General features: G+C 38.5%; 1 protein-coding gene across 4 annotated transcripts; it reads left to right on the forward strand.

The window, feature by feature from the left end:
- On the forward strand, positions 1-13,996 carry LOC149026216 (protein STICHEL-like 4). 4 transcript variants are annotated; one of them, XM_089146480.1, is made up of 7 exons: positions 1-185; positions 305-3,032; positions 3,882-4,101; positions 5,804-6,355; positions 8,062-8,578; positions 10,211-10,274; positions 13,660-13,996. In XM_089146480.1, the coding sequence occupies exons 2-7, from the start codon at positions 972-974 to the stop codon at positions 13,750-13,752; spliced, it is 3,507 nt and encodes a 1,168-aa protein (XP_089002606.1). In that variant the 5' UTR covers positions 1-185; positions 305-971; the 3' UTR covers positions 13,753-13,996. The 4 variants fall into 4 exon arrangements, with proteins under 4 accessions (XP_089002606.1, XP_089002605.1, XP_089002604.1 ...); XM_089146479.1 differs by having other exon boundaries at positions 323-3,032; XM_089146478.1 differs by having other exon boundaries at positions 339-3,032.
- The last annotated feature ends 1,892 nt before the right edge of the window (positions 13,997-15,888 follow it).

Here is a 15,888-nt window from a genome sequence, read left to right on the forward strand (position 1 = left end):
CGAGCGGAAAGTGAGGACCAAGATGGAGAAACGAGTTAAGGCCGGTTCAAGCTGGCTGTTAGGGAATCGGTGTAGATCTCCATCACCATTTTCATTTCATCTATCGCGTTTGTAGAAGAAATCCTCGTGAACTCCATGTGAAAGTTGCAGACAATACCAACGGATCTCTTGCTCTCTACATTTAGGTGAGTTCGGTGACTACTCTTCAATTTCCTTGTTAGTCATAATGTATTTGAATTGATTATGAGGTTTCTGTTCGGTTCAGTTTCGGTTTTATACTTTTTTCGCCTTTCTGAATACGTAGAAATGATGGAATTCTTAGCTTTATATGTTGTCAGAGACGGGAGTAGCAGAAACAGTGAAAGTAAGCGAGTTTCATACTGTTTTCAGAGATGTTCATAATCGTTTCTTCCAACTTGTTTTGCTGAGTCTGCATAAATGAGGATATGATTTCGTTAATTCTGGTAAAGAAGGAAAATATAGACGGTTGCAGAGATCTGTGCTCTTATAGCTTACTGCTCGAAGAGGTAGCCAATATTGGGAGTTCCGGCTGTTGAGTGGAACGACATGCTTCTGGTTTTGTTTTTCTGTTTTTTGTTTTTTGCTTGATCCGGTTTTTTGAAGTTCGGATGATTTAGTCAATGTTGGTTGCTGTCGGTGCATTTAAGGAGTAACCGTTGTGAGCAAAGCTTAAGGTTTCAGCTTTATAGTCGTACAACTTCTTGGACTTGGGAGTGATTGTTGGTGGAATGACGGTATCTGGATTTGCATGCCTCGGTTACGAGATTTTTCTGGAGGAACTCTGGTTTATTGAGTTATAAGCACCGGAGTCGGCGTTCGTTACAGTCCTTACGATGAACTTCACGATTGAGATGGTTTTTCAGTTGGGAACAGAAAATGCTTGATTTTGTCTCCTATGTTGTTCTACTGTTGGCTCCGTCTCTGTTGCGGGAACAGTCTATGTTCTGATCATGACCAAGCCTGTTCGCGTAAAATACCTCAAAGATGAAAATGGTAATATTAGCGACCATCTCCGCAATCATGTGCATTTGACGAATTGCATTCATTTGAAGAACCATATGCACAAGCAGAGCCCTATATTGACCGAAAGGTCGCTTATAAGAGACCTTATTGTCCTTCAAAGGACAAGGTCTCTCAGAGATCCTTCGACTAGTCCTCCTTCTTGGCGTTCTCCTTCTATTGCTGATTCTTTGTTTAAGAGACTAGAAAAGGATGCTGCAATACGCGAGGGAAGGAGGTCTATTGGAATTGAGGGAAGAAAGGAAGACAGAAGGTTATCAGGAAGTTCCCCACCTTTTGCAACTGAAGTGGCACCAAAGGCTGCTGCTGCTGAAGTGAGCAGGGGAATTGCTGGAGCGGAAGTAACTAATGATCGGAGAAGGATAGCTAGAGTTAGAGATTCCACAAGAACCATGGCAGAGGAATGTAATCCGAAAATTAGAAGGGATGATAATGTGGGTGAGGGTACTTCACATGATGCTCACAACTCAGTCAATGACTTAGTGTTTGGTATGACAGAACCAAAGGCTAAAATATTTATGGGGGAGGGGAAGGCTCGTCAAGATGTGCAGCTTAAAACCCTTTCGGATCAGCTTAATGAGCTTTCAATGGACAGTGATGATGTAGATTCTTTTCGCATTCGTCAACATGGAAAACGTATGCAACAGGAGAGAACCAGTAACGAACTAGACAAAAACAATAATGGCCACTGCAGTGGATTGCACAGGGTAGGGAGGCGTAGGTTGCGAGGTGCGAGGAGACCTCGGGCTTCTACTGGCACAAGAGATACCGGAGCTCAGAATGAATTGTCCATGGCTTTGAATGCATTAGCTCATGGTTCACAACCTAAGTGTTACATGGAGGAAGAAGAGGATGAGGGTTTGAATCTGGAAGGCACTCGGGCTCCTTCAAATGGGTGTGGTATTCCTTGGAATTGGTCCAGAATTCATCACAGGGGTAAATCATTTTTGGACATAGCTGGAAGAAGTTTATCTTGTGGGTTATCTGATACAAGATCAAGGAAAAGGAGCTCCATTCCCCACAAAAGAGATGGTTCAGATGTGCCTGCAGAATCTGATCACTCAAGCTCATCTACCAATTCTGATGCAGAAGCACTGCCTCTACTAGTTGAGCCATCAGGGTCTCAGGACAGCGCAGACAATTTTGCTTGGTCGCAGGACTATTCAGGGGGGTTAGGAATTTTTTCTGATCATGATTTGAAGCATGATGTAGATTTTGACCTTGCTTCTGAAGCTAGATCTGGTAATCCTTCCAACGTAAAAGGGCACCGCCATGTTAGACACCAGAGTTTGACGCAGAAATACATGCCAAGAACCTTCAAGGATCTTGTTGGACAGAACTTGGTAGCACAGGCCCTTTCTAATGCTGTTGTAAAAAGGAAAGTAAGCTTGGTATATATGTTTTATGGGCCTCATGGCACCGGAAAGACCTCATGTGCTCGTGTTTTTGCCAGAGCTTTAAATTGCCAATCTCGAGAATATCCCAAACCTTGTGGTGGCTGCAATTCATGTATTGCACATGATTTGGGTAAGAGCCGAAATGTAAGGGAACTTGGTGCAGTTGGCAATTTTGATTTTGAGAGCATCATGGATCTAATTGACAACATGGTTATGTCCCAGTTGCAATCTCAGTATAGAGTTTTTATTTTTGATGATTGTGATAATTTATCCCCTGATTCGTGGACTGCAATCTCAAAGGTCATTGATCGAGCACCCAGACGTGTGGTTTTTATCCTTGTCAGTACAAGTCTCGACCATTTACCTCATATAATAATATCCAGGTGTCAGAAGTTCTTTTTTCCAAAGCTGAAGGATGCAGATATCATCTATACTTTGCAGTGGATTGCAACCCAGGAAGATTTAGAAATAGATAAAGATGCACTAAAACTTATCACATCACGTTCAGATGGATCTTTGAGAGATGCTGAGATGACTCTAGAGCAACTGAGTTTGCTTGGTCAGAGAATTACTGTTCCCTTGGTTCAAGAACTCGTAAGTTCTTGATTGCTTCTACTGTATTTCTTTGATAAGATATATTTTCTGAAGTCATTTTTGTCAGTATTCCATGATCAAAGTTGTAAAAACTGTTATAGTCCAAGATTTATTAAATATGCTATTGTCTGATATACTCGAGCAAAATAATTGTTTTTAACAATGTTTCTAAGTTGAACTTCCTGTCAATGCATGTTTGATGTCTTGTTTCCCCTAGTTTTTCTTAGTTATCTGTTTATGCATGTGATCTTCTTCATTGTCCTCCTCCTTGGAGGAATTCATCTATTACAAAGGAGCATTTTTGTGGTGTTGGAACTCATTCTGTTCCTGTTTGTTGCTGACTCTCATCTATGTAGCCTGCTGCTGTTAATTTGATTGTTTTTATTGCATAAACACTACTATCAAACTCAGTTACATTCATAAAGAAGTTCCCAGCTTTTTGAAAAAATTTCCCCTCCTCTCTTTTAATAGGCAAAAGAAGGATCTTATGAGAAAGTTGTTCTGTTAATCCAATTCTAACACATTTGACTCTTACTGTTCAGGGAATAAAGGACTAAGTTTTTTCTCTCTCTTTTTTTTTTTAATATATAATTTCATAAGTTTTAGCTTCTGTGCGCCATGAACTTTGTGAATGAAGTTATCAAAAGATACCAGAATGTTATTTCAAAGAAGGGTTCATTAATTTATTGCAAATTTATGATGATTTAGGGAAAAGATCAAACTGTCTTAGTGGTCATATTAATTTTCACAAAAAAGCTGCTCCCCTAATAGCCCCTCGCCTCAAAAGAATGAAAAATTATTAAAACTGCTTTAGAACTCATCGTACTGATTTTTATTACTTCCTTCCAGGTTGGATTGATATCTGATGAGAAATTGGTAGACCTACTTGACTTGGCATTGTCAGCAGACACAGTGAACACTGTAAAAAATTTGAGAGAGATCATGGAAGCTGGTGTGGAGCCATTAGCATTGATGTCACAGCTTGCTACAATAATAACTGACATTCTTGCTGGAAGCTATGTATTCACCAAGGAAAGGCTAAGGAGGAAGTTCTTCCGCCGATCAACGCGTGAGTCAAGACAATCCCGTCACCCTATATTTTGTATTTGTCAGTTATTGCCTAAATAAGTTATGAGCTGGAGTAAAATCATGTTGTTGCCATTAAATGTTTGATTCAAATGTTTATTGTTTTTGTCAGTCCCTTTTTCTTCTTCTTCTTCTTTGAGAAATATCAAATAATTTATCAAAGAGAGAATGCAAAGACAAGGTATGACTGAAGTGCAGAAGTGACTCAAAGACAAAGGTTTGCCGCAGTATGTTCACTCTGCATACGAAACCCAGTCGCCCAATAACTTGGCAGCTCATAAACTTGTGGGCTAAAGAGTTGGCTGATGTTTATGCTTCTTGGATCTTCCTAGAGCAGGCAGAGACATATATCTCTCCAGTGAGATAGGATTTCTACATTGGAATGTTGCTGCAGTGGAATAATACCCAACATCTGGGGGAATGGGAATTGCCTTTTAACAAATATCCACTACTCTACTAAAAACCAAGTGAGATGTGCCAATCTGAGAGACTGGTTGAGGGCCATTTCCATTTTCTTTCAGTCTCTGGTCTCTGAATGACTGCTCGATGCACAAGTCAGTCATTGGTTACTTGCCTCATGTCCTCTGCAGAACTTGAGGTACCAACATTGGTTTGATAGTGATCTGGAATTCTGGATCATCTAAAATCTCATCCAGAACCATAAGTCCTTATTTTTTCCCCTTGTTTATTTCAGTAGTGCATATAATGAGTTGTGAATTCCTTCTTGAGAACTAATATCTATAGATATAGTGGCACATATAGTGGCATATCCTATTCCTATAGTGTCTGCAAGGAAGTTGGTTTGCACTTTCCTTTACTGCTAAATGGTCCTCTAGGAGCTCTTAATTTCTCTTAATTTGGTATTACTTTTTTCTTTTTGGATGAATATTTGGTATTTACTTAGTTTCAAAGAATTAGTAACTTCACGAATCAAAGTAACATCTTTTAGGGTCTTTAACTTTACCTATGTTTACACATTTCTTCCAACAAGAATTAGTACCTACATGAATCAAAGTATCATCTTTTAGGGTCTTTAAGTTTACCAATGTTTACACATTTCTTCCAACCAGAAATAGTGCGGACTTACAGTTTCACCCATTTGTCTTAATTGATCTCTGAATCTTTGTCTCTAATAAGCTTGTGCAGATCTGGAAAGAATTAATTCAGGTCTTACATTTTATTTGAGAAGTTTGAAATAATAGAAATAGAAACAGTGGATGAATACGAATGAGTCAATGTTGTGCAGGAAAAGGTTATTTATAGTATGGGAAAGTTATGGTCCTACATGGCTACATCATTTAGACCACTGGTACAGGTGAATGGATGCTAAGGATCATTGCAGTAGCAGTGTCTTAGCTTAAAAGAACCATTGGGGGGATTTTAATTCTTCATTAACTGCTTATGGATAAATCCAAATGTGCAGGCATGAATCATCCTGCTACATGCTTATTAGATAACACTTACTCACATTCAACACATAGTTTTGGAGAGTGCGTAATCAGTAATCCTTAGCCTTTTGTGTTTCTTTCCTTTTTATTGCTCGAAAATTATAACTTTATAATGGTTGTGCTATTGAATTAATTTAACTTCAGTTCTGCTAAATACCTCAGTGGGTTTTTGTTGCCAGTTATGATCTCTATTTCTTGGTTCATCATAGTCCAACTGATGCTTATTATTGATTCCAGTATCCAAAGAAGACATGGAGAAACTCCGTCAAGCTCTCAAAACTCTATCTGAAGCTGAGAAACAACTGAGAACATCTAATGACAAACTGACATGGCTAACAGCTGCATTGCTTCAATTAGCTCCTGATCAACAGTATATTTTTCCTAGTTTTGCTGTAGATGCTAGTGTTAATCATGGCTCTTCATTCCAAAATAACAATCAGAAAGATGAAGCCAAGAAAAGTAACATTGATCATGCTGACATGTTTGAAAGGGCCTTGTCAAATAGTAATATCATACAACTCAGCAATGGAAGTTCTGATGATGTTATTTGCAATAATGGAAAGATGAAGAGAAATAGTTTAGCAGGGAAAAAACAGACTGGGATACCTTGTCAACAACCTGCTGCACGGTGTACTGATATAACTAGAACAGGTGCTGAGAATTCTTTTGGGAAAGATTATAGAAGAATTGAAAAAATTTGGTTGGCAGTTCTTGAGAAGATTGAATCCAATGCTCTAAAGCATTTTATGCAACAAGAAGGAAAGCTGAAATTGGTCAGTTTTGGGGCAGGTATACTCTGACTTGTTTGTTCTATGTATTATTATCAAAGAAAACACGGCACCCACTATTTTTTGGGTGAAACTAGTGACCACCCAGTATTATCTCTAAAATTTATGTGGCACCCACATGCATAATTGCAAGTTACCCACAATTAAATTCTGTTGTTGCTGTCCATACCCAACCCCTTCATCCATCTTCTTCCTATCCTTCCCCGGAAACTGCTCACCACCACCGGAAACTGCCCACTGCCGCCGCTGACCACAACCCCCCCATTTCTCTCTCTCTCTCTCTCTCTGTCTGTTTCCCTCTCTCTCCTCACCCAGCTCTTGTTCTGGTTTTGAATCTTTTCCCAGCAATAAATCCTGAGGTCTCAAGGAATAATTGAGTAACAAACTCCTTGAAAAACTTCCAAGTCTCCTGTACATTCCAAGCTGCCGCCTCCGTCTTCCACTGTTACCAGGTGTTGCTGAGAAGACTATGGGCTGCTTGGAAACACATTGTGGGAATCGGAACTTCAAGGCTCCTCAGATCCAACTTTCAAAGAGAGTGAAACCATTGAGTGATAAAATCATTTTGCAAACGTGCGCCAAAGAAAACCCTAGATTTTGCCACATTTTTCCTTTCAATTGGTGGGTTTCGCTTTCCATTTGGTGCTCCATGAGTTACTATAAAATGTCCTATGTAACATCTTCAGTTTATCAGGATTTGCCTTCTTGAACAATTCTCTCAACGCAGACTGCATGTCATCAACCGAATGATCTATTCTCATCCATTTTTCTCAAGTCTAAACCAAATGCACTGACTTCTTCTCTTCCTCTTCACCGCCTCCATTATTTGTTACTTTGACTGAAACTTCTGCCGGTGGAAGCTTGAACCAGTAGAGAGAGAGAGTGGGTTGTGGTCGCCGGCGGGGAGAGGGTTTGTCGTCAGCGGTGGGCGGTTTCCGGTGGTGGTGAGCAATTTCTAGCGAGAGATAAGAAGAAGATGGGTGAAGGGATTCTTCACCCACCTAGGGGTTGGGTATGGACAACAAAGGGCATTTAGGTAAATTTACTACCCATTTTAACAACAAAGTTTAATTGTGGTTAACTTGTAATTATGCATATGGGTGCCATGTAATTTTTGGAGATAATAGTGGGTGATAATTCGTTTCAACAAAAAAATAGTGGGTGCCCTATAATTTTCTCTTATTATTATTATTTTTTTCCTTCATGCAGTGAATCATATCATAATATAATCTTATTTGGAGAAGTCCCCAGCTATTGGGGTTTTCATTTCAATTTTATATTACTAACTCCGAACAAATTGAAGCTGTAAAAACTTAAATTGATCATTTGATAAGCTTTGTAAATTTGCCCCTATTGATTTTACTGTACATTTAATTATTACATTTTTTTTTTACTTGAATACTGTAACAATTCTTATTTTGACTTGAATAGTGTAACAATTCTTATTGGGTTTTATGGAACAATTGTTTTTGTGTGAAACTATATTAAATTTATTTTTTGTTACCTATGTTCCTCCTCTTCCCACATATAAGATTTCATTCAGGGGCTTCCTTACTATAAACCGGGACCTCCAGTGGTCTCACCTTTTGATGCTCTAAATGTTGTTCTACAATTTTACTCCTTTTCCTGTCATTTAGGTTCTTTATTTCTATTTTACTCCTATTGAAGGACAGATTGATTGACTAATTTTGTTGTTCTTTCTTCCAGCTCCAGTTGTATATTTGACATTCAGCTCAGATCTGACAAAATCTGAGGCAGAAAGATTCAGGGGAGAAATCTTACAAGCTTTTGAATCTGTTCTCGGGACCCCTGTGACTATTGAAATCAGAAATGAAGCTAGGAAGCATTTGAGTAAAATGGTTTCAAAGGACGGAGCTCTCAAATCAGTTGGTTCTAGTCAAGCGAAACCATTTCAATATGACTCCTATAAGATGGGAAAAAGCGAAATTGTTCAAATAGCTGCTTCTCCTAGAGATAGTCGGTGCATTGAGCATTTAGATAACAGTGCACAGTTTGATGAAATAGGTATAGAAAGTGCTTGGATGGGGGAAGAAGCATTTTCTCGTCAGCAATCCTTGCGTGATGAAGTTGACGGTCAGAGCTCAGTTAAAAGCAAGGTTTCCCTTGCACATGTAATTCAGCAGACAGAAGAATTTACAAAACCAAATGGACGCTTGAGACGCAAGCCAATTTTTCTTGCTGAAAAGCTTGAACAAGAGAATCTGTACGTAATTCAACTTGATTATTCATTTCTTGATTCCTCTGTCAAATTTGATATATTGTGCTCAGATTAAATTGGTCTAAAACGTAGGGCTATCATGATCCTTGCAATCTAAATACATGAAAAGTTGATGACAATACTATCTAGTGTCTCATCTTTATATCTAGACCTCAGATTGCTGCAGGTCTGTCACGATTGTATCCTTGAGATTGATTTATTCTTTCATTGGAGTAGTAACATTCTAATATGGAAGAGGGAACTATCATAGAAGCACATGCTTCTACCTTTTGGGTAGCTTTCACCATAGACACATTAGGCTACTCGACAAAGTTGCTTCCTATTTTTATTAGAGATCTTCCTTTTTTCTTGAGAGACTTGCAAGCTTTCTGAATAGCAAGAGCTTACTAGTAATCAGGTGCTTTTGTTTTTTCGTGTTCTTGGATGTCCATGCTGAATTTTGTTAATTTGTCACCATATACCAAGGATGCATGTCAATCCTTTTATATAGACAGCTGTAATTACATAATAACACACATAACCATGTGTATCACTTCTCTGATAGGGAATCTGCTGCTTCTTCTTTCACACAAACATAATTTTAAAAATATATTTTTCTGCTTTCCTTTTTAAGGGAAACGTCATTAAAGCATCTAGAATAGTCTCAATGCATGTATTGGTGTGTGACATGGCCAGAAAATGACAAATAGAGTGTGCTTGGATTTATAACAATACTCATTCATTAGAAACAGTATGTGTTTCAATTTTCGTTGAGTATGCATAATTTTATCATAAAAGATAAATGTATTGAAAGTTTAATTTCAATGTGTTCAACTTACGCTAGTTTTATGCCCCTATCAACATCCCCACCCACTTTTTTTCTCTAAAAAATGTGGTGGTATCGTAGCAATTCCATAAGACTCATTCAATTTTGTTGACCTATGCCAATTCGGCAGCACTACAGAACACCGTTTCTTTTCATCATCCCATTCTAATTCAGTGCTTAAATCTTGTTGTGTTTCTCCCTTTAGGAAAACCTCTAGGTTGTTTAGGTTCATTATTGTTTTTTTTTTTAAGTGTATCTTTTCTTGTTATGGACTTTGATTTCCTTCAGCATACCTGTTTTTATTTATAGATGCCCATTTCCATCATTGGAACACTTAAGAGGAGAATTTAATTTTATTATTGGTGAGGATGAGTGCTTCCCTAGCTCATCATGTAGGGAAAAACATTACTAGGTATGCTTTGAAAAAAAGGTCATTATTTTCATCTTGTTTCCTTCTTTGTTGATATGAACTAGTTTGCCATTTAATATGTAAAATTGTTAAGGAGCTCGTTTTACCAACTTTTTTTTTTTGGGGGTTTTTTTTTTTTTTGGGGGGGGGGGGGGGAGGAGAGGGCAAGGGGTCGTGTATGTCTCAGAAGACTTTATAGAGGCACCTTTAGGTTTTGAACCTTTTTTGTGTTTGACACTTTGAACACTTTGAATAATGGATATTACATGATGAATAATTAGTTTTGTTGAAGGTTCATACTAGAATGATTTCTTTTTGGGTATATTATGAAATATTGAAACCTTTCCATGCAATGGAGGATATTGGTTGTCTCTGAATTAGGGTCTGTTTCCTTGATCAACAGGAGATTGGAACCTAGATCGAGAAACTTGCTGTGCTGGAGAACATCTAGTGTTACTAGAGGAAAGGTATTGCTTTCTTGTTAAAATACATTTTTCTTTCTGAGTAATATTTACTTGAATTGAATCATAGAAACTTTGAAACTTTTTGTGGATGATTAAAATCTTCCAAACTTGACTGAACCCCTGTTGCTTTTAGAGGTAGATGCTACCATGAATTAGACATATGTGGTATCAATACTCTGCTCCATTTTATGAGAAATTATCAATGTCTTGTTGATCATGCTAAACATTCCATTTTATCAGGAGTACAGTTTATGCATTATTGTTCTTGAGTTTTGCACTTCAAGGAACCAGGGGAAAAGTGGATTGTGTTCGTTTTTTACTCTCCCCATTCTGGGTTGGACGTTTTAATTGTTGTGTTAGTATGTAATGATAAAACGAGAAGGCACAAATTTCCCTTTATTTTGTCATTATTCTCCTTGTTATTATTAATGGTAATGCTAAAATCTAAGAAATTTAACAGATAATGTTTAGGGATGTTTAAGAAACAATCGTTGCACAGAAGAAAGAAAAGGGAACTCTACTGTAACTGCAGATTTGAGTTTTTTGTTGTTGGGGAATTTTACTATATTGTTTACGTAGTTTAGTCTTCTGAAACAATCCAGTCTTGTACAGTACAGTCAATAAGAAATAAAAATATTTAGACTAGACAAGTTTCATTTTAGTGTTTCAATTCTTCCTCATGAAATGTGTTAGGACCCTAGGATGAGGCCATGTGGAGCAGAGAAAGAGAATTAGGGTTAGTTGAGGGTTATAAATAGAGGGACAAGTGAGTGGAGAAGGGGGGAATGTTTTATGAGAGATTTTGGGCAGCCGTAGGCTGAGGGACACTTTGGGTGTGGCCGTGTGGGGGTGATTGGCACCATCGAAACCAGAGACCCTAACAAAATGTTTCTATTGATTACAACAGGATTGAAGGTATATATATAGATATTATTTCAAAGCCATAAGTTCGTTACATTCTCTGTTACTCTTCTACTAAACCTTTCAGTTTGGAAACTTGCTTTTATAGATTGTTGAAATTCTTCCATTTTTTAGTTTTGAATGCAAGCATTTTCATTTTTTAGTTTTGAATGCAAGCATTTTCAGGAGGCAAGAGCTTGATGAGCATGCAATATTAGATTTTTTTTTTTGATTAATAAATAAATATATTAAAGGAAAGAACTAAAGAACAAGGTCTTTAAGCAGAAGACCGAAGAGAAGAACTAAGGCCCCAAGAGACAACAATAAGCCTGTTCCTTGGGGTATCATCAACAGGGAGTGGGGGATAGCTACTAGTCTAGAAGATACATCAAAATAGATGGCATTCTAAATCCTGTCTATAGAGCGAGATTTGGATGTCCATCTCCGGAGATTGCGCTCCCACCAAAGGTGATGGACCAAGGCACAAAACACTAGTTTACCAATCCGATTGCAAATGGAAGAACCTGAAAAGTTTCTCAAAATCCAAGACCAATCTTGACCAAACCCGAAGGAACACCTCGAATGGAGCCATATGGAGGAAAGGGCTTTTCCCTAGATAGATCTGGAGAAAGGGCAAGAAAAAAAGAGGTGCTCAAGGTTTTCCAAGTCAGACCAACAGAGGATGCAGTTGGGGTTAACAGGGATGTGGTGGTCAGAGAGGAAAGATTGGGTGGGGAGGGCATGGTTGAGGGCTCTCCAAAGGGTAAGAGAGTGATAGGGGATGAAGCCTTTAAACGAAACCAATGGGGGCTAGGGGGGTTTAGGATTGTGGGGTTTGAGGAGGTTCCAGGCTGAAGAGGTGGAAAAGGGTTTGGTGGGGGGGAGGGGGAGGGGAGCCAAATGGTGAGGTCACAAGAGGAACTAGAGAGAGAAAGGAGGGATTCCCAAACATGCGTGTGAATTGGTTTAGCGGTAGGTATCTAGGATCCATTTGAAATGAAGGCCGACAGGGGGTGGATTTGGGGATTCGGGTGTCATAGACAGTGCGGGGACCTAAGTGGTTATAGAAAATGCCAATCGGATGCCAAGGATCGAGCCAAAAGGAAGTGGAAGAGCTAGTAGAGATAGAGATAGAAATAGCAGAGATAGCTCGGGGGGGAGAAGGAGGAGCTTCCTACAAACCCATTAAGGGTTGGAGGACATATGAACAATCCAGAAGGAATCCGACCGGAGAAGTGAGGAATAAACCCACCTAACCCAAATGGAGTCTTGCTTTGAGGCAATTCTCCATATAAGTTTGAAAAGGCAGGCCAAGTTGATATCGGAGATCGGCGGATTCCAAGGTCCTCTTCGGAGGGAGGGCGACAGATGGAGGACCAACTGACCGGGTGGATGAAGCACGAGGTTTCCTGCCCTTTCCAAAGGAAGGCATAGAATAAGGATTCCATCGCATGGATGGTGGATTTGCGAAAGGAGAAGATTTCGCACCAATAGAGGTAGGTGGGTTGGAGCACAGAACGGATGATGACCACTTACCCAGCAAAGGGCAGAAGCTTACCCTTCCAAAGCTGCAATTTTTTTTTGGATATTGTCGAGCATTGGAAGGCAATGGTGGCGAGTGAGCCTATCGGGAATAAGCGGAAGGCCAAGATAGACCATGGGGAAGGAACCAGGGGAGAAGCCTGAGAGCTGAAGAAGAGAGGCTAGAAGCGGATCATGGATACCGTAGAGGAAGATGGTGGATTTGCCGAGATTGACCCGAAGGCCAGAGAGGGATTCAAAATGCAAAAGAGCAGAGAGGATGGAGCAGATGGAGAGGTGGTCCACTTTGGAGAAGATCATGAGATCATTAGCGAACGCAAGATGGGTAAGGTTTAGGGACTTGCACTTGGGAATGGGGGAAATGAGGAGCTGGTCGGTTTTGGATTGAAGGATACGGAAGAGGACCTCCAAGGCAAGGGAGAAGAGGTATGGAGATAGGGGGCAACCTTGGAGCATGCAATAGATTACTTTGTAGTGTATAAGCAAAACATAATGTTATTCAAATGATGAATCTATTGAACACCCTCATATTTTTTATGAAGCTTAATTCAACAACAATTAAAAATGTGAACTCTTTCATAGTCTTTGGAGCAAATTTGAGCTTTGAGATTGTGAGTCTTTCTAATGGTGCTTGAGCCTACCTTGAAGCAAGCTTTCTATGCTTTCCAAAATGCTGTTCAATGTGAGTCCTTGGCCACAGGCTTTTGAGTCAGATTTTGTTTTTTTTTTATCTTTACATCATGTAAAGCTTTCAGATGTATACTCTAAATTAACACTCTTAATGAGCCTCACAATTCTTGTGTTATTGGTGTGTTTTTGCTTCATTCCCTGCAAGTTTTTCTGTTCTATTCACTAGGGTCCAACTGTTCAACTAACCCTAGCATTGATTAGCACAATAAGTTATAGCTGTCTCGTACTATGACCATGTCTGCATGTTTCTCTGCAGCTTCCGCGTTTGAAACTAAAGGCGAAGAGACCACGTTCTCTGTTGAGGTTTGTATCTTGTGGAAAATGTCTCTCTAGTAAATCAGAAAGGTAATTCTTCCAAAATTTACCAGAGAATTCTGTGATAGCTTAAAGCCTCTTGTGCATTGTATTGTATTTATTCATGCTCCTTCCACTTAGAGAGCCAAATGTGGCGGTCTGGTCATTTTTAATAAAGCTATTTTTTATACCGATTGGAATATGTAGGGTGGAAAATGAATTTGAGGCAACTTTTGTGAATAGTACTTTCAATTTTTCGTTGGATCTGCTATGAAACATATGCTACACATTAAGAGAAGTTGACGATACAAATTAATGGTAGTTCTCAGATCTTCCAGTGAGAATGAAATAAGATCTGGGATGATGGGGATGGATCCAGACCCTCCATTGGGGGTATCCAAACCAAAGGTGGGGAAGGGGAAAACCCATACTTTGACCATTTATTTTTAAGAAATTCAAATTGCTATTATGTGATAAAATCTCATATAAAAAATTTCCATCTGTCTGGGAATGGTATAATGTTGTGAAAATTTCATTTTTTTTCTTCTGTTCATCAAAACAAAGAAATACTACATAGAATGCATCCTAAAGTACCTGATCTTATTTCCTCATTTGAAGATGCATCATCAAAACGTTGGACTTGATGCCTAAATGCTGATGCCGTTAAGAATTGCATAAAAAAAAAAAGAATAATGCTTTTGTTCTATCATTTCCTTTTCATCTCTTTATGAAAGGATCCACGTGGAAAAATTCATATAGGGTATGGTAAGACTTTGGTTGTTATGGTACTTCGTCTTCGTGTGCATTAATAACCTCCAAGAGGAAATTGATAATTATTTCATTGCTTTCTTTGTCAAGAATCTCCACGTTCCTTTATGCTCTATCATGATACACTTATCATAATAAATTGCTGTTAGGGTGGGGGAAATGTGATTCTGTTGAAGAAGTTCCAATTTTTGTCAGTTTGGTAAGCCAATGCACCTCAGGGCTTGACAACAGAAGTTTAGTAAAGATTACTCGTGAATGAGGATGGTTTCTGCCAGGTCTCTGAGGGATAAAAGAAGAAAATAGGAGAGAAACAAAGATGTGGGTTTTGATATCAAGTAAAAATTGCAGTGATCAATGTAATATTCATGATGCAAAAACTAAAACTGAATGGATTCATATTTGATGATGGTAAACAAATTTTTTTTTTCAATACAGAAGTAAAAATAAAATATGATCTTGTTGATCCTGTTATTCCTAAGAAATTGGAAGTCCTTTTTGAGTTCTGGGTATGGATTTTCTAATTGCTGTGCTAGGTGAAAATTTCCTGGTTTTTACTTCAATTGTTCCATTGAGCAGTGAGCACCATTCATTTCGAAAATTACTTGGACATGAGGTAGGTAGGCAAAGTTATATCATGTACAGGAACTTGATTTGTCTCACCATTTCTCTACATTTGCTAATGCATATTCGTAGAGAAAAAACCTAAAACCATGGGTGGGAGTGAAGTGGGAACAACTTTGACATCTTATCATCTTTCCTTGTTTGTCATACCTGTTGCTTGTAGTTGAACAGAATCAAGTCTGAGAATCCAATTATAGCTGGAGACGGACAATGGTGTTTAAAATTCAAAGAATCTAATAATTAGTGCAACGAAAACCTAATTTGCAGTATTTAGAATTCAAAGAATCTCATCATTGTTAAAACGAATTCCTAGTTCCACTAAAAAATTTAAATAAAACTCATCATCAGCATCATCATCTTCCTTTCTGGCCACTTTTATTTGCAACAAAAACAAGGGGTCTCTTTCAAATGCTAGTAGTACACTCGTACCCCTTTTTGATTGCTTGCGTTTGATGTTGTTTATTGCTTGATACAGTGGGAGAGATTCGAGCATGATTAAGTGTGGCTATAGAGATGGGTCTGGAGTTCATAGATGTGGAATCTGGCTGTCGTGGTCCTTCTAGTGGAGGTCCACAGACCTGTTCCCTTCACATTGTCTTTTATTTTTATTTATTTATTTATTATTATTTTTTATAATTATAAAAAGGAAACTCACATTGACTCTGTTAGTGGAGGATGTCATTCCTTGGTTAGTCTGGAGGGCTTTCTCTACTGAGGATTCGATAAAGTTGTTCTCTTATTATTTTTTTGGCTTTGATCCACATCTTCTGTAATTCTTTTTTGTACGATTTCTTCCTAGGAT

Source organism: Hakea prostrata, chromosome 2 (assembly GCF_041222555.1).
Source record: "Hakea prostrata isolate BN-2017 chromosome 2, UWA_Hpros_2, whole genome shotgun sequence".
Lineage (NCBI taxonomy): Eukaryota > Viridiplantae > Streptophyta > Magnoliopsida > Proteales > Proteaceae > Hakea > Hakea prostrata.